Source organism: Melanaphis sacchari, unplaced genomic scaffold (genome assembly GCF_002803265.2).
Source record: "Melanaphis sacchari strain LSU unplaced genomic scaffold, SCAv2.0 Contig257_pilon_pilon, whole genome shotgun sequence".
Classification (NCBI taxonomy): Eukaryota; Metazoa; Arthropoda; class Insecta; order Hemiptera; family Aphididae; genus Melanaphis; species Melanaphis sacchari.
The window spans coordinates 542,535-566,644 of record NW_020271130.1 but is presented as its reverse complement, the minus strand read 5'-3'; the positions used below and the strand labels follow the sequence as shown (position 1 = coordinate 566,644).

At 23.5% G+C, this 24,110-nt stretch overlaps 2 protein-coding genes and 1 pseudogene across 2 annotated transcripts; 2 read left to right on the top strand and 1 right to left on the bottom strand.

Moving 5' to 3' along the window:
- The first annotated feature begins 24 nt into the window (after nt 1–24).
- On the top strand, nt 25–3,901 carry LOC112595105 (protein CutA homolog). The gene is made up of 6 exons (XM_025340195.1): nt 25–233; nt 298–442; nt 1,995–2,100; nt 2,528–2,577; nt 3,556–3,598; nt 3,773–3,901. Exons 2-6 carry the CDS (start codon nt 369–371, stop codon nt 3,884–3,886), a joined length of 387 nt encoding a protein of 128 aa, XP_025195980.1. The 5' UTR covers nt 25–233; nt 298–368; the 3' UTR covers nt 3,887–3,901.
- A 2,322-nt stretch (nt 3,902–6,223) lies between these two features.
- On the top strand, nt 6,224–15,405 carry LOC112595107 (transcriptional adapter 2B). The gene is made up of 10 exons (XM_025340198.1): nt 6,224–6,524; nt 8,829–8,927; nt 9,640–9,699; nt 13,143–13,287; nt 13,380–13,576; nt 13,648–13,717; nt 13,828–13,972; nt 14,026–14,231; nt 14,305–14,372; nt 15,181–15,405. Exons 2-10 carry the CDS (start codon nt 8,838–8,840, stop codon nt 15,304–15,306), a joined length of 1,107 nt encoding a protein of 368 aa, XP_025195983.1. The 5' UTR covers nt 6,224–6,524; nt 8,829–8,837; the 3' UTR covers nt 15,307–15,405.
- A 3,498-nt stretch (nt 15,406–18,903) lies between these two features.
- LOC112595118 lies at nt 18,904–21,656 on the bottom strand (annotated as a pseudogene).
- Between the last annotated feature and the right edge of the window lie 2,454 nt (nt 21,657–24,110).

The window sequence follows — 24,110 nt, the reverse complement described above, 5'->3', positions numbered from 1 at the left end:
ATCTACCAAGGTATGGCGATTATTACCACCAAACCTATGATTTTAAATTTATTGTATTTGTTTTCATTATCGTCATGTTTAGGACGGATGTGATTTTGTATTTGATATATTATTATGCCCCTTGTTTTGTCACCGACTATCTCATTTTTACCCTCCACTCAACCATATTGTAATGGTTTGATATTCATAAAAAATAATTACGAATTAAATAAAAAGGAATAGTGTCCAAAGAAGTGTGTAACTCGTAACTATTGAAGTCAAGTACAAAAAAATGATGAACAAATATTTTTTTTTCAGCATTATCATAGAAGAGACTTAAAACTATTGTTGTGCTTTCATAACAGTTGATTACGTGACGAAATTCCATAATGTATAAATGTGGAATACATTCTATTGTACATGTTACTGCACCATCAATTGAATTAGCAAAAGGCTTAGCTCGGTGAGTCAAATAATAAAAATAAATTGAAAATATCTATTTTCTATGTAAATTAAATAAATAAATCATTTGGGTACATAACTATTTTGATTAAATATTAAAAAAAATATTTATATGCTTAACTGTTTATTATAATTTTAAAATTTTACTGATTTATTTTTATAGCTCATTTTTTTGTCATACTTATCAGTATAATATAATATAATATAATTTTAAATGTATTCGATGTTATTATTTTAATATGAATCTAATTGCATAATTTATTCATTATTTTAAAATTAGTTTTCATTTATAGTGGTTAATATTATAAGTATACTTTTCCATTAACTTCAATATTCCATTGTACATTATATTTTACAATATTTATATTTTTATGGATGTTATGATTATGTAAAATATTACATGATTTGCTCTAATACTATATAAAATATGGTTGATTCTGTTGAATGCAAATTTGCACGCATTTTAGAGAGAGAAAAAAAATAATAAGCTAACATCCTCTTAGTAATATAATAGAAACATTAAACAATAGTAAGACAATTAGATTACTATTTAAACTTAAGGAAGATTAATCTTAAATGGTTCACTCTAAAAGTTTATTTATTAAATTGTTTAGTTAACTCCAAATATATAATATTTTATAATATACATAGGATTAAAAAAATATTTGGAATATGATATTTATATCAATACTTATGAGTAAGATTAAGTTTAAAATGTTATAAAATAAAAAAATATTTCTATCAATATATATATGGTCACGCATTGCTGTGGTTGTTGTGTTCCGTTGAATTAATGCTATACTTAACTATTTATAAAGTTCTTAATTGATAACATGAAAATTTAATTTTAAAAATGAAGTAGATGATGTTCATTTTTAATAGTTTTTAAAAATAATTTTTATTATTTTAAATTATAAAAATTTATATTATTATTAATTAGTACCTTTAGAGTTATAATTTTAATTATAACACAACATCAGACGCTCTATCCAAAAATTAAACCGATTATTATTTTCTTCTCTCTCTCTCATATATCTCTCTTATATATAATTGAGATATAAACTATCCTATATATTAAGTTGGATCAAATCACACACATGGGTAAATCAAAATCGGTTGTGTACTTTTAAAGCATATTGCACATAAATTTGTATACTTAATCTTAATATTATATAAAGATTGGAGTATAGATAGTGAAACAAAAATTATATTTAAACACTCAACAATAAAAATAACAATTTACAATTAAAGAAGTTTATAATTGTCTATAGATTTCAATTGGTAGTGTGTTTAAACTTACTAAATGGGATATTTATTTGGATTTAAAAACTTTGTTATTTTGAAATATTAAATTCTAAAAAGAGTAATTATTGATAAATATTCTATATTTTATTTTAATATTTATATTACTAAAGATTATCTTTACAAATAGATATGTATATAATTAATTTTATTTTTTGAAATTTATAAAATTACATAATCAAATAAAAAAAAAATGTTATATAAATTATTGTTTAGTATAAAAAGTTAATTTTTATAAATTTTTATTACAGTGGTATAATAACAAAGGATCTTGCAGCTTGTGTAAACTTGATCCCTAATGTAACGTCAATTTATAAATGGAAAGGTGAAGTAATTGAAGACTCTGAAATACTAATGGTAAAAAACATTATATATATTACATAGTAAATTAATTAATTTTAGTATTTAAATTGTCAAAAATGAAAAGCATTCTGAAAATATATATTTATATTTCATTATAAAATTTATAACTGATTTTAACGAGTCTTGGTGAATTAAAATTCTAGTATACCTTGCACTTTTTTTTTTTTATTAATGGTTAGTGAAGTTAATGTAATTTTATCCATTTGTATTTTGTATAAAAATATAACCTAAATTAATTTCATTAAATTGTATAAGTTATAATATATTTGTTGACATCATTTGCGTGTTTATCAATTATCACATCATAAAGTAATAACAAATTTATAATAATCTCAATCATTAATATATCTAGCTATTTTTAATATGTTATTATTCATTACTAATTACTAAATATTAATAATTTTATTTGGTTTATGTATAGATTATTAAAACACGAACTTCAAGAATAGAAGATTTGACTAATTATGTTAAGTAAGTACTGTTTTCTTGGTAGCCAAAGAAAATTTAATTGTGTATGATGTCTTTACACGAGTAGCAAAAACAGTTAAATAATATTATAATAATTTATGAAAATTAAATAGATCATTTATGGGTTACTAGTTTTTGGTTTAAAAGAAGATCCACGATAATGCAATCTATCTAATCTGATGTATGTGATATATTAATATATTTATTTAAAATTCAAAAGAAATTATTAACTGATCAGACTATTTACTAAAACTATTTATAACAAAATAAAGTATTAATTTACAAAATAAATTAAACCTATGCAGATTAAACTTAAATTTAGTATAATATAATATTATGAAATTTACGTTCATACAAATTTAATTTTTTTTATAATGTATGAAACATAACTACAAATAATCTTTGAAAGTATTTTTTTACATATCATCAAAGCAGTCTAAATATTTAAATTATAATTTTAACTATTTGAATAAGAATGAAATTGTTAAATTATTATTATTTTAATCTTAAATAGTTGAAAATAACTACACACTGATTATTTTTAATTTAAATAGAAAAATCATTAAAAATATTATATCTAGTCTAATTATAATTTCCAAAAAAAATTGTGGGATAACTTTTGGCTAATAAACAAATATGGTTAATAGATTATAAGAATTAACTTAATATAGCTTATCCTTAAATAAATAACAAATAATTTAATACTTCATACTAAGAAAAAAATATTTATCATTGCTAAAAATATAGAAAACTTATAAATAAGAATCTATCACATAAATACAATTATTTTAAGTTTGTATTATTTTATTATTTAAATTAATTGTAATTTTTCATAAATATACAAAAATCTAACATTTAAAGCTGTTTTTATTTTACATGTTTAAGTGTTGATTTTGGTATTTAGCTGTTTCATTGGATTTGTTACTATTGTACAAACACTAAATTTTATTGATTAAGTTTTAAAAACTAATACATTTTTAGGTCCGCACACCCATATGAAGTCTGTGAAGTAATTTCTACTAAAGTTAGTATTCTATTACAGTTACTGTTACTTGTAGAGTTTTTAATCAAAATGAATATAATTAATAAATAATTAACTTTATGTTATTTGGCATTATTTATATCAATATCATTATAAAACAATATAGTTTTTTTTAGGTATATTTAGTAAATACTAAACATTATTTATTTTTTACAGATAGAAAATGGAAATATTCCTTACTTAGAGTGGATATCAAAATGTGTACCAGAAACTTCTAAAGATTTAACTATTGATAATAACACGACTAATTTGTCTGAAACCAAAAAATAAAATAATATGTTAAATCTTGACTGCATTATCATTGAATACATTTTGAAATAAGCTAAACTTCTAATAGTATTGTAATTAAATTAAAAATTATTTATTTTTATTTCTGAGCTTACAAAATATTTTATTAATAAATAATAAATAAAATGGTATTACAATATATAAGAAGTGTATATTGAATTGTAACATATTTAATTAAAAACATTTTTTTAATTTGTGTTAAAAATTTTCAATATTATTGAGGTATATTACCATTAATATATAATAAATATTGAAACAATTTGATAATATTTAATTAAAAACATTGTCTAATTTCCTATTAAAATGTTATATTATTTATTTATATATAGGATTTAAAATTATTTCTGAATCTGTAAATCTAAATTTTAAGTCTGAGATAATTCTTAAATTATTGATATTTTAAATTATTATATATCTAAATTATATAATATAATGTAGTCTATAGTAAATTCATCATTTTCATCAAAATACATGATTTACATTTTTTTAATATCAATTAAATGTTAACACTATAATTTTATGTATAGGAATAAAAAACTAAAAATATTTTAGAAGTAACATCCATTTCAAATTAGGATGTTAGGTGTCTTTAAAATAAATAGTGTGATTTCATTTATAAATCAAGTGTTTTATACAAAGATAAATCAATTTAATATTAAACAAAATATAACTGCTTTTCTAAAAATCAAACAGAATTAAATATTGTTAACTTTTTTTTTTTTTAATAATGATTTTAAGAAGCTCTCAAATTCATACTTTCATAGAACTGAAATAATATGTTTATAAAAAAATGTCGATAAACTGTAATTAATAAACAAATAAGTAACATGTTTCAATGTCTATTAACATTTTGAGTTACTGTTATTTATAAATTATTTTAATTATTATAGAATATAAATTTTTTTAAATTCAATAGTTTTATATAAGTTATAGTCATTATTAAGAACACAATTTTCATCAAATTGTAAAATTTTATAACAAATCATAATTTTAAACTAGCTCTAAATGCTTTAAAACCTAGAATATTTTGAACTACAATTATTTATTATACCATTAAAATATAAAATGTTAAAACCTTGATAATTGGCATTTTGAATAAAAATGTATGAACCATTTTAGTTCAATAAACAATCAATACTGTTTAAGAACTGATCTCTAAAAAAATATTTGGTTCTCTGTTTTAAAAGTACCAAAATGTTCTATTATCAATTTATAAATCCTAACAGTTCAAATAGTAAATATAAATAATTAATAGTAGTAAGTACTAGATAGAATTTGCCCCGGTTCAACCATATGTAACAAAAAAAGTATGTAAGTCTTTGACAAGGTTATCAATTTATCATACTAACTATCTACTTCATGGCTTCATTAGTGAAAAGAAAATATTTTTAATAATGATTAATAACAATGCATACATATTATACAGCCCATGAGGGAGCGAATGTCCTCATTGTCTCTCTCCACCAGGTATGCCACTGGTTAGAAAATTATAAGTAGTTAATATAAGTTATTAAAGGTACAAGTATTAAACAATAAAAAAACTGTACTTCATTTTAACTTAAAAATAGGTACTTCATATTAAAGCTAATTGTAAATGATACTTATAAGTTATAACTGATAAACTGTATTGTCTGTACCTAATATCTATATACTATATACATATAATTTCAAAAATTTTACATAAAATAGTCTAGTCAGACTTGGTATAACAAAAAATAATAAAATTACATTAGAATATATAGCACTAAATACCAATTGACAATGTTTAATAAAATTGTACTGTGTATATATTATGGTCAATAAGTAAATCATAAATTTAATTACTACAGAAATAGAAGGAAAAAATAGCTGAAAATAAAAACGAAGGTACCGATGATTAGATGGATATAGCTTACGTTTATTTATATTAATTTTTATAAGTACTTATTGAAATGTTTATCTAAAAAGTGATGTATGTGAATAAAATATAATGGCTTAAAATAATATTGCAACAAAAATACACAGGTATTAGGATTCAAGTAAATAGATAGGTACTAATAATTACGTATAACGTTATTTTAAAATAACTGCAATTTTTTTCCCAGTCTTTTCAATTTTATGTTTTTAAAAAATATGTAAAAATTACTTTTATATAGCTGCTAAATAGGTAGGTAGGTGTGGTTGCGTTATCACTTATCATCATATTAATATCATTGGTAACGAGTGATCGTATAAGTGTGCGTTGGAAGTTGTGCACCAGCAACCATTAACGCACCAGTGGAAGTGACGATGGTAGCAGCTCTTTAACGCGGTCATAGTGTTTTGTTTTGTTTGACGCTACTGTTACCGCCGCCGACGCCGTTATCAGCGTCGTACCTCTCAAACGGTTTTTGACGTTTTCCGCTGATAGTCGTCGCAGTGGCATTCCGTAAACGCTTCGTGCCACAGAACGCAGCTTTCCGAAATGTCGTAGGCGACATTGTTGCACGTCCTGGTGTTGCAGTCGCAGTCGCAGTCGCAATCAGTTCGCCGTCCACACGATCTTAGCCCACAATTCGTCTTGTGTCGCAGTTGTTTGCGGTGTTCGCGAACGTTCATCTGGAGAAGATTGTATAGGTCTGCAAGAGCTCCGGTACTACGGGTACTTATATACTTACTACTTATGCACTTTTGTACTTTTGGACTTATACCGTGTTTAATACATCCGGCTCATAGTTTAGTTTAAATGTCATTCTGCATAGTCAATTATTTAAGTTCTATACTTTACAGACAACTTTTATTCATTTCACTGTGTGCAATGCTGTGCATTGTACATTTGTCTCGTATGGTTTTCTAAACAAAATACCTATCGTATCTACTTGCAATCTAAATCCACTGAATTTTTTTTACTGAGACAGGTTTAAGCATTATCTCATCCTTCGTAGTGTTATTTGGGAAGGGAGTAAAATTCAAAGGCACAAAACACTAATAAGTGTACATCTACTAGTAGGCGTAACACTATTAATGTATAATATAGATCACATATTAAAATAAAAACACAACGAGACAAACATTTTAACGATTACAAATTTGTTTAGTTCACTATTATATGAAATATACATAAGTTAGTAACCAATATTACATAAAAAAACACTTTGTTTTACATAATTATAACTATATTCAATGCTACTTCTATATCTAAAATGTTATGTGTGTTTTTTTATCAAAGTTTTAAACATAACTTGTAAAAACAAAACATAGGTACTTATTTTAAATCTATAAACGATCTGTTGTACAATGACTGTCAAATGTATAGCAAATAAATAATCTCATATATTAATTTACTGTGTTCAAATATTTTGATTAGAATTTGATACCAAGTACTGACTAAATATTTTTGTATTAGTTTATGTTAAATATAAAAGTTATTTTTAAAATTCTATAAAAAATGTAGAAATATTAATGTATTTACTCAAACAATTTGAGGGGCATCAAATAATGAAGCTTCCCTCATGTTACTCCTATAGTGACATAAAACTTATTCTATCTAATATCGAGTCTACGGTATGGAGTATAGACTTCACACATATTAAAAAAACCCAATATATTTTCTCTTCACTAATAAAAAAATCTAAATTTTTTCAAGACAATTTTAATTTTAATTTTGATGTCTTTACATGGATCATCCGAATGAATGCATACAATTTGCCCCTGACGTAATCAATTAAGTGACTATTACAGTTATAATAGTACGAACTGACAATTTAAAATTTTTCAATACTGACTATAACATAGAATAGGTAGGGAAATATTTATAAAGCATTTATGTTGAACAAATTCAAATTGTACACAAAATATGGCTGAATTTGTATTAACATGTCATAAAACTTTTGCTTGAACATTGTACCATGAAAATAGTGTTTTAACTTCTTTATCAATAATAATAATTAAAAAACATACAAAATACAAATTTAACAACTTTAAGACCTAATTTATTATAATTTAATAATATTGGTCATTGAGTAAGCTACATGCAGAATATAACCAAGTTTATTTATATACAGTTAACAAAATTACTTTTAGTTAATGAATGAATTCTAATTAGCTTAGTTTAATTTAAAGTTAATAGGTCAGATATTAATAAATAATAATTAATAACAATTAAGTTGGATTACATATATTATGGACCAAATTATATATTGTGTATATCTTATAATATTGTCTTCTTTACTAGTTAATTTCATACTATTTCATAATATATACCTTATCAGCTACTATAAATCTGATATAAATTAGGCAACTCACATTTTTAAGAGACATAAAACTAAAAATTTGAATTTTTGTAAAGTGAATGTTTAATAATTCTATGATAAAGTAATAATTTTTATTTAAAATCATAACTAAAATGATATTGCCAGAAATTAACACTTAAAGATATAATTTATTATGTTACAACTTATAAATATTGATTCGTTATTTTAGTCGAAATTCTCAAAGATATATTAATATTATGAAATTTATCATTGTTTAGTAAATTTACTTACAAGTCATTACTTGTTACAAATAATTTGCATCAAAATACTACATTACTAAAAAATAGTTATCACTAGTTATATTTTTTGACAGTACTAAGTAATAATATATTATAATTTATGTAAATAATAATTTAAAAAGAACATTGTAGTAGTACTTATTAGAAGAAATAAGATAACAACAGAAATAAAATAAATATTTATGTGTAAACTATAATTTATGCAAGTTAAGAACTGTACTTGGTAGCCAACTTATTCATATGGACATCACTAACTCAGTGAAAATGATAAATTTGTGATGCCTGACAAAAGCTGGTATATACAGAGTTTGATTCTCAACTCACATAAAGTATAGATAGAGTTAAGACTAATATTATTTTTTTAATTATTGCTAAAATTACTATGAAATAAAAGATGTATAATATTATTTATAGATTTTAACTATGGATAACACTTGTACGTATTGTCAGGATGTCATAGACAGTTTAACCGTAGTATGTTTGGAATGTTCATATTTTCAATTATGTTTGGCCGTAAGTATTTTATAACTTCTTAATCATACATTTAAAAGAACACTGCCTACACGTGTTATCTCTCTATTTTGTAAATATACTACCAATAGCAATTTTCAGCAGAATCAATTTAGTGTTATTAACTTTAATATCAGAATTAATTGTCTTGTTATCAAACTTAAAATCAAAGAATATTATCAAGAGCACTATAAAAAGTTCTATGAATATTTTAATTTTTTTTTTTTTTAACACTAAATTAAAAATCTTGATGCCGCTTTTTTACAACTGTAAACAAAATATATTTATAAAAATTAAACAATTTAAAGATTTTGGATTTATATAGATGTAATTTAAGTCTGTAGCTGAAAATGTTTTGGTTTATTGATTTAAAATAAACAAATGCATACATTTCTGGGTCATACTTAAAATTGTATGAAATATTAAAATTTTAAAATGTTAATATTAATAAAAGCTAATATAAAAAATTATAAAGGATAACATTTATACCTTCAAATTTAACACCATTTTTATGATGAAACCTATAATACAAAGTTTGATTTCAGATTTGTTATGTTGTACATTTTTAAGACTAAGATACCATATTCGGGTTTAGTGTTCTTTTAATTGAAGTATTTACATGATAATTAATTTATCTTAAAAATTACTTTATTAAGCTACTTTTTATTATACATAATATGCATATAATTGTATGATAATAAGTTTTTTATTTTAGTGTTATAGCCATGGAGCAGAGATTGGTGATCATAAAAATAACCATGGATACAAGTTAAAAGTAATTTTTAATTTTAAATATCTGTTTAATTTATCTCTTAAAATTAGTTAGTTACCAGTATTATTATTTAAATCAATAAAATATTTATGCCATATGTTTAGTTATTGTTAGATATCATAATAGTTAGATATAGTAATAGTTATATTATTAGTTATATATGTTAGTAAGTTAAATATGCTGTTTAATTAATTACTAATCAGTCATTATAAATTATGATATAACAATAAATACTTTTCTCCTCCTCTTCCTCCTTATCATTCCACTCACTCAATTAAATGATTTTTATGCCTTAATAATTTAAATAATTCATTTATAAAATATGTTTAATTTTTTAATTGTAAAAGTCAACATGCTTCAATATATTACATTTTTTATCATTCACATAGCTCAATATTGGCATTAGTGCTTCTTCTTTTATATGATTGTTTTGTATGAAAGAAAACTATTTATTATTTCATTAATTGATTAGATTACTGCTTTTTATATTATTTATTGTTATTTATTACCCAATTTTGGTGGGGAATGTTTTAAAAATTTTTTTATTTTATAGGACATTTGGTATACTCCACTGCTATATTATGATTTTCTTTATTTTTTTTGTCTTAACAGCAATGCAAGTGTAAGCAATTATTTATGTACTGCAATATTTGAGAATACTTTAATAATGATTTATATATTTTTATTAAAAAAAACATGTAAACAAAAATTTTTCAAAGAAAATGATAAATTTAACACAAAATAAAAACTTTTTTTCTTATTTATATACCAAAAATATATAAACTTTGGTAAACAATGTAAAAGTATGTTGAAATCCCAGCTCTAATTATATTATATTATTGGTTCTATTTTTTTTACAATGTATAATATTATATTTTAATTATTTGGAGGAAGATTGTCCCATATATTTCCTTGTGTATAACTGCAAAATATACTTTAACTAATCTATATTAAAAATAAAACTGTTGCTGACTAAGATAATTATTACTGTTAAGAAAAACAAATTATCAATATTAAAATACTATTTATAGTTTTAAAAAATCTTAAAATCCTTACTTACTCTACAATAATAATTTTTTATTTATAAATATAAATTCTAATTACAATAAAATAGTGATAAAGTAGATAAACAGATTAACTGCTATTAAGTATCTAAATAAATGTATAAGGATTATATAATTATTAAGCATACAAATTTAAAAATAGATAATGATATTTAATACATACTATTTAAATTAGTTAAAAGCTAGATAAGACAAAACAATGAGTTAAAATAAAATAGTAATTTTGAATAGAGGTTTTAGACAAATTATATTATGTAGTATTAAATAAAACTATATTATTTAAGTTTTCCGTAAAAATAAGAATGTTTGCAGGAGTGTATAACACATTAAATATTGTCCTGATAAAGAGAAGATCAAATATTGATTTATTTCTACATTTAATTGATCTATCATGAAATTTAAGATGACATGAAAGTTTAAAATTAGAAAAAAACCTGTAGGTCCTTATACAATAAATATAAGTTATTTAATGTTTAATCAAAAAGTAACATTTTTTTTTTTTTTTAGAAAAAATGAAATAATTGCACACCTATTAATATTCATTATTCAGGTACATAATTCTTGACCATTGGTAAAGATTATTAAAAAATCAACCACCTATAATTGTTTGCATTATCAGAAAATTCAATATTTTTATATACTTAAATATTGTCTGCAAGTAAAAGGCATTTCAAATATTTTAAAGCTTTATTAATATCATTTATGAATAGAGAATAAAGTAATACTAATAAATGATCATTTCGGGGAACACTAAGTAAAACATGGAATCAACAAGAAACATAATTTTCATGTTTTACAGCTTTGGTCTGATTAAAAAAAAAAATAAATAAATAGATTATGGAAATCATAAGATTTATGTTAAGCAATTAATGAAGAATGGTTAAGCCTATCAAATTCTTTAATGCAATATGAACTTCATAAATTTGAGTATTATTATAAAATGAATCAAAAATTAATTGTTTATTATATTCAAATTAGTTACTAGTGAACATCATAGGTGAAAACCATATTGTACATTTGAAAAGACTTGCTCACAAAAAGTGAAAATGCTATTGTTTACTAATTTAAAAAATATTTTAAGAATAATTTAAATTGTTGTTATATCTTGATTATAAATTGGTTATTAATAATTTATGATTTGTCATTTTTTTTTTATTTTTTTTTTTTTTTTTTTAATGTAGGAGTTGAGTATGAAAATTTCCATCTGTCAAGAAAAAAGACTTGTTTTTGATGATTTTTCAGTAAAAAACTTATAATAAATGATTATATAAAAGAACATTCTTCTAAACATTTTGTAAAAATACTACCACGACCTAAGGGCTGTTTTGAATTAATAAACCAAAATTCATCAAAAATATTTTAGAAATATTTATAAAGTTAAACCAAATAAAGTAATTTACAATTTATCAGTATTAATAATATTATTATAATTAAACATACTGGATTTATTTGGATTTAAAAAATGAGACTTACCAATATTAATAATAAATTTAATAAATTAATAAGATCAACACCAGAGAAAGCTTCCTCTTTATGTTATGATATAGAACTCGCTACCATTTTTTAAAATTATAGAAGTTTCTAAAATATTTCAAGTGGATTTATTTTAATTGAATTTTAATGTTATTGTTAAATAACATTAAATTATATTAATTAATTAAATAATATATTTAATATCATAAAATTTGATTGTTCTGCATTTAGTTCAAAATTTGGATAAATGTATGAATGATTTGAGAGATTTTATGGTGTTAAAAATAAAATGAGATTGTTATTATTGTCTAATTAATATTTTTAACTTTTTATTAAACCAAATTAGATAAGTTAATTATGTCAGCAAAAATATGCCCTTTTGGTTTAAATTTATATATCACAAAATAAATGCGTGATTATAAACAATCTATATCATCATTAATATTATAATTATAATTAAACATATTCAGTCAATTTATTGTCATATATAAATATATTCAAGAGTATTCCATTTAAAAATTTAACATCAAATCGTTAATCTACAGAGAATGTACAATTTAAAGTAAAGTGTATTTACAGGCATAGTAGAATAAATTTTTTTTCAACATTAATGTATAAAGAATTTTGATTTATTATAATTTAAGATTACTTATATGATTATATTGAAAAAACAATTGAAGTAGAATAATTTATCATTATAATAAGATTTGGAGTTTGGAAAGTTGGCTAATATAGATAGTAATCACTAAGCAATAAACAGTTAGTATTTAGGTTTTTGTTATATAGTTTAGTAATATATATAATTAAAATAATTAGACACTACAATATTTGAAAGCTTTCTTATCATTCTAACTTATTTCTTGATAAAAAATCCTGAATTTATATTTAAATTAAATAACTATTTTTAAGGGTCAAAAATCTCCTGGACAGTATTTAGTTACTATAGATGGATGGACTGGTGATGAACTCATGCATATTTTAGACTTTGCTGAACAATATTCTTTTGGATGCTGGGATGAGTTACCCAAAAATATAATAAATCGAACTCAATCAGGTAAGAAGTAATATTTTTTAGTGTTTTTACTAAATTGTTATTTGCATTTAAGCTAAGAATTTTAAGAAAAATAATTTTTTTAATTTAAATAGAAATCAAATTACAATTTGCTAAATATTTCTTGGATGGTACAATTGGAAGGCTGACATGGGGTACAATCAAGAAACCACAATTAGAAGATCGTACAGTCCATTTTAAACTAAATGAAAGTATTACTCATTTGTCTGGATTATCTAAAGCTCAGTATGCTGAAATTGGATATAATCCTATAAGAGATGAATTTGAGTTGGTATGTATGCACTATGCCTGTTAACGTTATTATTTTTAAATTTGTTTGTTAATATAATGTATTTACATTAGGAAAATGATTTCGATAATAATGCAGAGGCAGTGTTAAGTATAACATCAGAATGGAATGATTTTGGAGATGGTAAATATTAATTATATTGTCATTATGGACATACTTATATTTACTATTTTATACAGAAATCAATGGTTAAACTAACATTTATAATTATAATTATTAAATAAATATTACAGATTATAATCTTGCATGTATCGATATGTATTGTGGACGTTTACATGAACGCGAGTACGCTAAAGAAGTTGTTCATGATTATCAATTGATGGATAAATATTTTTTCTCTAAAGATAAACCCAAACGTAGATTAACACCAGAAGAGCGGTATGTTGTTTTCATTATTAATAAAATTATTTTCTACTTTTATTCATTTATAGAAGTATAATAAGCATTGAAAATCAAATAAGAAAATTTAGCCGATATTTAACTGAAGTTGAACTATGGTCATTAAATATACGGCTGCAACAAGAATATTTGTTAAAAAAACGGCGTGAAGAACTAATATATTACAGAAAAAATGGAATTACAAAATTATACGACATTGTAAAATTTAATCTTTTACATTATAGTATGGTTGTAGATGGTATATACATATACTTCATTATTTCCTTAATTATTATATTCATTCTTTAATTGTTTTTACTCTTAACTTATAGAACAATCCGAACAATCCTCTTCTGATGTTTTAACACCAGCGCCTATCAAACGTGGTGAAAAGAAAAGGATAAATACTATACTTATTTTGTATTTTATTTTAAAAACTATTTTAATTTATACTCAATAAACAGAAACTTTAGTAAGCCATTTGCTTATATATTTTTGGTCATATAATCATTTTTTTACTGAAACTTCAATTTTATCAGTGTAATATTATATATTTGGCTCAGATTTTAAAGCACTAATATTCAAATATCTCTTAAAAAAGTATATATTTTTTTATAATAAAATTAACTATAAACACTGATTTTACATTAATTAACATGAAAATTAAAAATAAATAAATAATGTAATATTTACATGTACATTGTATATTTTAAACATAAAATTTTGTCAATTAAAAGATGTTTTATAGCACTTTCATTTTGTTTGCTAGTTGTTCTTAGTATCAAAAGTGGAATAATCGGTACAAACAAAATTTAAATGTAATAATTTGTAAGCTAATCAATCTAAGAAAATAATTTATGACTATTTTTCTAGTTATTCAGTGTATATTTATAATTATTGCAGTTTAATTCAAAAACATAAAATCTATAAAGTAAACATATAAAGTTAAAAAATGTCCTCAAACCCTAAATTATGCAAATATAATTTTACATATTTTACATTCCTTATGTTTATTAAACATATTTGTACTTTACCTATGTTTTGAGCGTTCTATAAAAATATGTATTTGCTATAAAAACTGAGTTCTAATTATCACATACATCAAGTCTATGTGATAAAAAATTATCCAAATACATAATTCATTTTTTTTTTTAACAATTTAGTATAAACCTTTTTTTATAATTAATTTAATAATATTTTTTTTCTAGAAAAAACGAAAACGCCCTAAATTATTCCATAAGAAAAATCATGTTTATCATCGTACACCTCAATATATTGCTGCTCTAAATAGAGTATTGACTCAAAATAACGACACTGAAGATAACTCTGATTAATATTAAGGTTCTAAGTTACCTACTAGTAATAATAATAGTATGTGAGTAAAAAATGAAACAAACATGTCTTTAAAATTGTGTTCAATAATTATTAATGTATATGACTGATAAAAGTTATAATACTTCAAGTATCATTAAATTTTGGTTATACATTAAAATATATATATTATGTATATAAATAATGTTTAATATTTCCATATTAAAATTATTTATTTATTGAAAATTAAAAAATGACGGTATATTTAAGCTGTAATTTGATTGTATTTTTTAAATTTTGTTTCTATTGATAAATTATTTGTATTATATTAAATTATTTTTTAATGTATATGAATTGAATAATGAAATTGTAATAACCCTAAGTAGGTTTATTTTGTAAGTATAAAATATTTCATTAAATACAAACATTTGTTTACATTTTATTTATTTATTTTTTCTATTAAGTATTAGAAATAATTCTGGTCTAAGGTATTAAGGTTAATTATAATTTTATTTAAATCATACTAAATTGTTAGATTTAGCTATTTCTCAAAATCCAATTTTATTTAAAGCTCTGCTGTGATGTATTAAATTAATTATATTAGCCATGTACTACTTGTACTCGTCACTATGAATTGTTATACATGTATAATACTATAGTATATAAGCACAAAATATATTTATAATTTATGGAATATTAAAATGAATGTCTCTGTAATGGACAACTCATTACATAAAGTTAATATTTAGTCAAATAATTTATTTTAATTTTAAATACCAAATATTGTTTTATTTGTTGACTTATGACTTTTCTATAATTTGTGAATGTATTTTCTATCATTACTTGCAATAGTTATTTTATTCTTCTTTATAAATAAATAAATATTCAATAAATATTACATTAAGTTATAATTAGACTTTATATTTTCTAGCTAAATAAATGGTTTGAAAAATAAAAAATCATCAGTACTTAATTTGATTATATCATATTATAAAGTTAGAGTCTGTTGTTCTACTTACTATAGTACTATACCCACTTTAGGTAATTTATTTTCACAGAAAATATCAAATTTGTAATTTAACAAATTTTTAAATATTAACCATAGAAAACGGAAACAAAATTAAACTTTAAAAGCAATATATCTAAATAAAATGTATTCTATGTATTTTAAATAACATTTAATAGCTTAAATTAATTTTTATGATTATGTGTAAAAGTCTATACTTAGAATAATCATTAAATACACATGAAAAAAAAATATTATTTATTTGAAAAAATAAATGATAGATATCAACAATAATAACATTTTTAGATTCATTGGGTATTTGGATATCTTAATATCTGTTATACTGATTTAAATTTTACCTATTTGTGCTTAAAGGTATAATTATACCTTATATAATATATACCCCATATATACCCTATATATGATTTTTCAGGATTTAAATTTAGAAAGAAAAATAAATAATATGTAACATATTAATATGAGGCTGATGTAATTCATATTTCATATTTATGATTAAAGAGTACTATTTTTATCATTAGTTTAGTTTGTTTATCAGATTTTATTATTATTTTCAATGGTCGGAGTTGTAACATATTAGAGTAATAATAATAGAATAGTAATAGTTATAATATTAGAAGTCTAGCATACCCGAATACTAGAATTTTATTAATTTTTTTTTTTTTTTAATTTGGTGGTTGATTTATATGCTATAAAAATTATTTAATCATAATTCTTGACACATAATATTAATTTATCTTCATTTTTACAAGTATATAAAGTAAACTATTTTCAAAAATTAAAACTAATTGTTCTATTATCTACCAATGTGTTGAATGTTGATATAATCATGTTAAATTGTTAAACAATATTTTATTATTTAAGCAGATTATGAGTATTTTTAAATATTTTAATATTTCACATATAACGTTATATGCAGTAGTCAATGTGCATTGAGTAAATCCTAATAATCTTAATAACCTAACCTGGCGCATATCGCGTTTTTAATTTACACAAAACTATTGTACATTTATTATTTAACTCAATTTGTCAAATCGAATTACTCCGGGGTTAAGAAATGCTTGTACACGCTTTAATGCAAATTAATATTTTCGCGGCAATTTTAAAACGCCAGATTATAAAATAATACAGGTATCAATTACAGATTTATAATATGTATAAATAAATATATCTGTGGTACAAATAATCTGTCACTTCACAATATTCATCTGGTGTTATGGTTGGTTATAATTATACAAGGTTGGTAATATTGATAAAAATCATATGATAAATATTATTATTCAGTGGTTTTCTTTTTAAATTTATAATGTACACATAACACAATTCACAGTTGTAACAAGTTTAACTAAATTAAAAATGTATTTTGATGTTCTGTTGAATTTATTAAATAACAATATTACACTAATTCTATGTTAAACAATAATTTGTATTTAATTTTTAGTTTGTATTTGATGTAGGTATCATAAATTACAATTATGGATCAAGATCAAATTATGTTATGCGTGGGACAGTACAATGGAAATAGGAGAAAACAATCAGAAAGGGCTAAGAAAATGTACTATTATAATATTAATATGTTGTAGAATGATAGATAATATATAATATAAGGCAGTTGGTCAAATGGAATGTAAATACATGTTCCATTTGATAGTCAATTATATATATTATATTATCATAGTCTACGATACCAAAAAGTACCAAGTTTAAAACTAAAATTGTGTAGATATTTACTTCACTGAAAGTGTATTCATTAATAAGTTTTTTATTTAATTCATTGGCAACCATCTTAAAAATATCTTCATTCCGATATCGTGATCCCTTCAAATTTTTCAAGATTTTCATTTTCTCAAAAATATTGATCATCATATTGACAGCAGTATCTGTCCAAATGACTCGTTTTTTTTTTTTTTTTTTTGTTTACTTGTAATCAAGATGAAAATGAAGTAATTATGTTATTAAATTACAAATATTTCAAATAAATTTAAAGGAATAAAGTAACAAATTTAATAACAGAAATTAAATAATTATTGAAAGTTAACACTGTAATAAAATCATGATAATTATTTTAGTCATGGTGTACAAAGTATAAAACATGGACTAAAAAACATTCGCATTAACTTTTAATTTATTGTATTTAATATCTGATCTTGATGTTTTAGGTGCATATAAACCTATTCTCTAATACATATTAACTCCTGTAATTAAACGTGGAAACAGGTACTATTTTTGCTCATATGTCATAATTCCTTAACAACTTTAAAAATCATAAAAATCCATGTACAAAATAAATAGAGATACCTAACAATAAATTCTAATATTAAAAATAATAAATCAATATCACATTAACGGGAATACTAAAGAAAAAGGGAACTGCTCTGCTGTACAGTAAATACCTAGATGTCGAATGTAATTCGTTATTAAGTAATGCAAAGTATGAATTAATTTTAATTTAATAATAAATCATTGAATATGATGAATGATTTTACACGAAGACGATCTATCAAACATTATTACTATGTAATTAGTATGATATATTTATATTTGGTGGTCCTAAAAAGGACCACTTTAAGAAGAAAAAGAAAATAATTGTTTTGTACTACTTCTTTTTGGGAGCTACAACTTTCTTGATTGAAGTTTTTTTCATTTTGGATTTGACAGCGACCGGTGTTTTTGCCTTGGCCAGAGATTTCTTTGGTTCGACTACTTTGGGTTCGGATGTCGCAGTCTTTTTCGCTTTTTGGCTGTCGGTTCACCGGACTCAGGTTTCACTTTTTACCAGTTGTGGGCTTCTCCTTTGAAGTTTTAGCGGCTTTAATTTTCTTGACGGCTGGTTTCTTCTTCTTAACTACAACAGCTTTTTTTGGTTTGACCTGGGTAACGGGCAACTAGAAATGTCCAGAAGCGCCAGTGCCATTGGTTTGAACTATATAGCTCCGTCAGCTACAGCGGCTTTTAAAAATTTCCCGATAAAAGACACCAATTTAGCGGCGTCGACCTTGTAGTTGGCAGCCAAATTTTCCTTGATGACCGGTAAATATGAACCCTTTTTCTCCTTGAGCTCTTTGATTGTAGAAGTCACCATAACAGAAATAGTTAGGTGAGACGCAGTGGGCTTCTTGGCCTTGGTGGTTGATTTCTTCTTCTTTGGAGACTTTTTTTGGGCTGACGATGCGACAACAGCAGTAGGAGTAGTAGTGACGATGGTATCAGTCACGTCGATGAAACATTCAAGTAAAACACAAGAGAGAAATTCAAAAATGTTGAGTTTATAATATTGTAAAATAAACTACTTAGATTAAATCAGTGTCAGATTTAACTACTGTGCCGCTGCACAAAAATAAAATTTTTGCCTTTTTAGGTAAGTACATAAAAACTAATTTTATTTTATATTTTGATAAGAGCTTTTGTTCTTTTTGAAACCATCAAATTATAATATAGTATTGAAATTATAAAAACTAGGTATATTGATAAAATTTACATGTTATTAACATTTTTCTCAAATATTACAAACTATGAACATGAAATATAAATATGGTATCAATATATGACCCATATATTATTATATATGTACCTATGATAATATTAAAATGTGTGCTAATAAAAAAGAAAAGTTATAGGTACAATGGAATAATACGGTTTTTTATGAACGTCAATAATGTAGATAAATGATTTTTTTTAATTTACACACTTAATGGCTTTCAATGTTATTTCTGAGTTACAAAATTTTAAACTATATCATTTAAATCAATTTTTTTAACTAATTCTGTCTCTATTGTTAATAAAATCAATGATTTTAATCTATCTCATCCACGCTAGATCTTAAATAGTTCTTGATGCGTTTTAATGTAGAAAAGATAAATAACTAAAAATAATATTATTTCATTGGGTAGGTAATAGGTACTAAGAAAATAATTAAAGTGGCTTCACGTGGTGTCAGTTTCGAATAATTTATTGATTATCTTAACCTTAATTACGAAAATCTAAAATAAATATAACAAAAATACCGTAATTCTAGGCGGTGGCGGCGACTGAAATATCACTTAACCTCAGAAGAGAAAAACTACTCCAACTTTATTGTGCCAAAACCAAAAGAAACATACACAACCTAGACATAAAAGTGATAAAAACATAAATACAGGAAGCTGAAAAAGAAAATATAATAATAAACAATATTCTCGAAAGAAAACCTTACAATTTCCCCTTATGGAACACAACATTTATTTATTTATTTTTATATAACGGGCACAAGGTCCAAAAATGTAATTATATATCACATATAACTAGAGAATACAATATTTTGAAAACATAAAGTAAATGTTAACCTTACTTAAACTGATTTCAAAATAGAAAATATAATACTTTTCATTTTTCAAGTATAAAAACATGCTCCAAAACATAATGCAAGAGCACCTTAACAGTGTACACAACATATACACTGATGCCTCTAAAACTTACAATGGAGTCAATGATAATAAACAATAAAAAAATAATATACAAACTTCCTTCTCAAGTTTCAATGCTTGCAGCAAAAGGGATGTCAATATACCAAGCAGTAAGATAACTCCTCTAAAATACGCAAGCTTTCAAACAAAATGTATAAATATACAGGGTGGGGCAGTGGGTTCTGACAAATTTTAGAGAACTTTGGTAAGGTACTAAAGTAGATAAGATAAACTAGTTTGTCGCCAGATTAAAGTTTATGATGTTTAGTTTTACTTTATCAGTAATCATGGACACGTGGCCTGTGAATCAGCGCATTTTTGCCGTTACGACGTTTATTGAGTGTAAATCTATTATAACTGTGCAACGAAATTTTCGACGACAATTCAATATTCCTGTTGGAGGTAATGTTCCTTCACGGAATTCAATCTTAAACTGGTATCATAAATTTAAAAATACTGGTTCTGTTTTAACAACTTATAAAGGCAGCCAAAAAAGTGTAAGAACACCATAAAACATTGAACGAGTACGTCAAGCAATCGATAAAAGTCCACAACGCTCGGCAAGGCGCCATTCTCAGTCGTTGAACTTGTCCACCAGAACTATTCGAAGGATTTTACATAATGATTTACAACTTTTTCCATATAAAGTGCAGATAGTGCAACAACTCCTTCCGAATGATTTTGGTACGAGAATTGAATTTTGTAACAGGTTTCAGCAATTGTTACACGAAAATCATGAATTGATGTCTAATTTGATAATGTCAGATGAAGCACATTTTCATTTATGTGGTGTGGTAAACAAGCAAAATTATCGTTTTTGGGCTTCAGAACAACCTAGTTTGTTGCATAAAACTCCTTTGCATTCTGCAAAAGTAACTTTATGGTGTGGCGTTACATCGTTTGGCATTTTGGGTCCGTACTTTTTCGAGGAAAACAATGTGACTGACCGCCATGAACAAAATATGATTCAGCGCGTCGTATAAATTCTTTATTTGTTGTAGCTATGATTTGTTCATCAGTCAGTTGATTGTATGCTGCTTGTTAGGAAGAGAATGAGATAAAAATATTAGTCATTAACTATTTTGATTTAATTTCTATTATAAATGTTATAATGTAGGTATTACAAAATTTTGAGAGCAGGTAAATGTAAATAAGTCGAATGAAAATTGACAAACGCCAAAAGTATTATAAATTTAGATTAACTTTTAGTTTCAGCCTAGATTAAACTTCAATTTATAAATTAATTACGTAGTACATTTTACAATTTTCTTTGATAAAAACCTGAAATTTGTTGAAAAACTTTAAAAAAATGTAAGGGGACATATACATTTTTGGGGGCTAAGTCTCCCTAAGCCCCCCCCAATTTACGCTCATGTGTTTTATCATAATTTTAATATTAATAAAACAATTTTTGTACCTATTATTATTAAAAATGTGACGTTGGTTTGTTTCATCAGACATACTCTTTTGAACGATATAGCTAAAGATGTAGTAAAACATTGATAGATGGCGCTTAATATTATAAATTATATGGAAATAATAATCAGTAAAATCGTCTTGGCAGTTTTTTTTGTTGGTACGAAACGCAAGACATGTTTTAGATTATTAATTATTAAAAAGAACATAAATTTAGACGTCTATTCGTACTTGCAATGAAAATAACGTAATAGGAGAATTACATTTTTGTTGTACACAAAGTGATATCATACATAATTATTTTGTTTAATTTTTATCGCCGATTTTGGCAGAACATTTTTAACTTAATTTATACTTCGTTTAATTAAGGTTGTATGAAATATGATAACTTTAAATCTAGTTAAGTTAAGTTTGACAAATAGGATTTATTATAATCAGTACGTATACGCTGTATAGCATACTGAGCAGTTGATGTGATCATTGTAATTTGTACTGGTCAAAAATTCAAATCATAATTTTCCAAGTCTAGCAGTTTTAAATTGTTGTATTGAAAACCCATACATTTTTAATATCATGAAAAATAAAAATTAGTTCAGTGAATTTTAAGGTATGATTTTATGATTTGATTAATTTTTATAAAGAAAAATATAACAGTAGGCTGGTTGAAAAACATTGATAACATCTATTAATGCATTCAAGGAATGTTTCGAGTTAAAAATATACTTGTCTGCAGATTCATCAAATTATTTAATTGATAAATTTAATTCGATTAATTATTCTAAGTTATATTTATACTTAAAAACTTTCGTTATCCGAAACATTAAGTTTATTAATAGACTATAGTATTGTTTCTCGATGTCAGTCGATTAACTCGTGAGAGAAGTAGTCATGATCCATAAAAGTAATTTTTTTTAATATCTTTAAGTAGAAAAACGGTAGATTATTAATTACCTAAACATTATATCTTTTGTAGTGCTCTGGAGAAGGAAAAAACTCAACATTTTTAGCAGGGCTGCTGCACTGCATTACTCGAATGTTATATTAATTATTATAAATAATAATAATTGGTTACCTACATCTTAGAAAAATATTTTTTTATTTTGTATTTTTCTGACCATTATTTTGGTACAAATCGTATAAGCACAATACGTTTGCTATTTATAAAAATATAATTTATTGATGTAACTTGTAACGCTTGTGCGTACGTTATATTATATATTATTACGTAATTTTTTTATTTTGTCATATTAACGTTAATCGGCAGTTTTGTAACTATACATAAAACATACATCAAGTATAATATATGTATTAATGTTTTATTATATAGAATACGCACATGCTATACACATATATCCGTCATAATAATAATATATAATAAGCAATTTTGTGTCATTTTTTAATTTATTATCATTATGTGAAATTTATTTACACACTATACGATAACAGAATAATCCGTGCCATAGGTACACGATAAATTTCATAAAAATCACGCTGGTTTATTTTCGAACATGATAACTACTGGTGAAGCATATCTAGAATATTCCTATTTAGTGTAGGTAGTTGTTGTGGTGTGGAGAGGACATAAACAGTTTGTGTATAAAATAAATAAATAAATCGGGTAAAATTATGAGAAATCAATTACCAACACTCCCAGAATTTTTGAAAATTGAAACTAGTAGTGTGTAAGTATACATTTTTTAAGTAAGCAAATCCATTAAAGTTTTAGCCATCAGCTATATTATATTGACTGTTGCAGTTATTTTTGAGTGTAGGAATCCGTTAACTTGGAGAATATATTTTTTCAATACGTCAATGTTTCACGTAAAATATATTGATTTTATCATCGACTCTGACAACATTTTTGCACAACAATAATATTGTATTCGTTGAATAGGTACTTTAGGGGCCAGCACGACTTTTTTTTTGTTCAAAAACGTTTTTGAAA

What these genes read in the sequence shown, in the direction of transcription:
- LOC112595107 (XM_025340198.1), top strand. Translation starts at nt 8,838, where the DNA reads ATGGATAACACTTGTACGTATTGTCAGGATGTCATAGACAGTTTAACC. An exon ending in ACCATGGATACAAGTTAAAA is followed by an intron (nt 9,700 to 13,142) that starts GTAATTTTTAAT and finishes ACTATTTTTAAG; the next exon opens with GGTCAAAAATCTCCTGGACA. An exon ending in TAAGAGATGAATTTGAGTTG is followed by an intron (nt 13,577 to 13,647) that starts GTATGTATGCAC and finishes TATTTACATTAG; the next exon opens with GAAAATGATTTCGATAATAA.
- LOC112595105 (XM_025340195.1), top strand. Translation starts at nt 369, where the DNA reads ATGTATAAATGTGGAATACATTCTATTGTACATGTTACTGCACCATCA. An exon ending in AAGACTCTGAAATACTAATG is followed by an intron (nt 2,101 to 2,527) that starts GTAAAAAACATT and finishes GTTTATGTATAG; the next exon opens with ATTATTAAAACACGAACTTC. An exon ending in GTGAAGTAATTTCTACTAAA is followed by an intron (nt 3,599 to 3,772) that starts GTTAGTATTCTA and finishes TATTTTTTACAG; the next exon opens with ATAGAAAATGGAAATATTCC.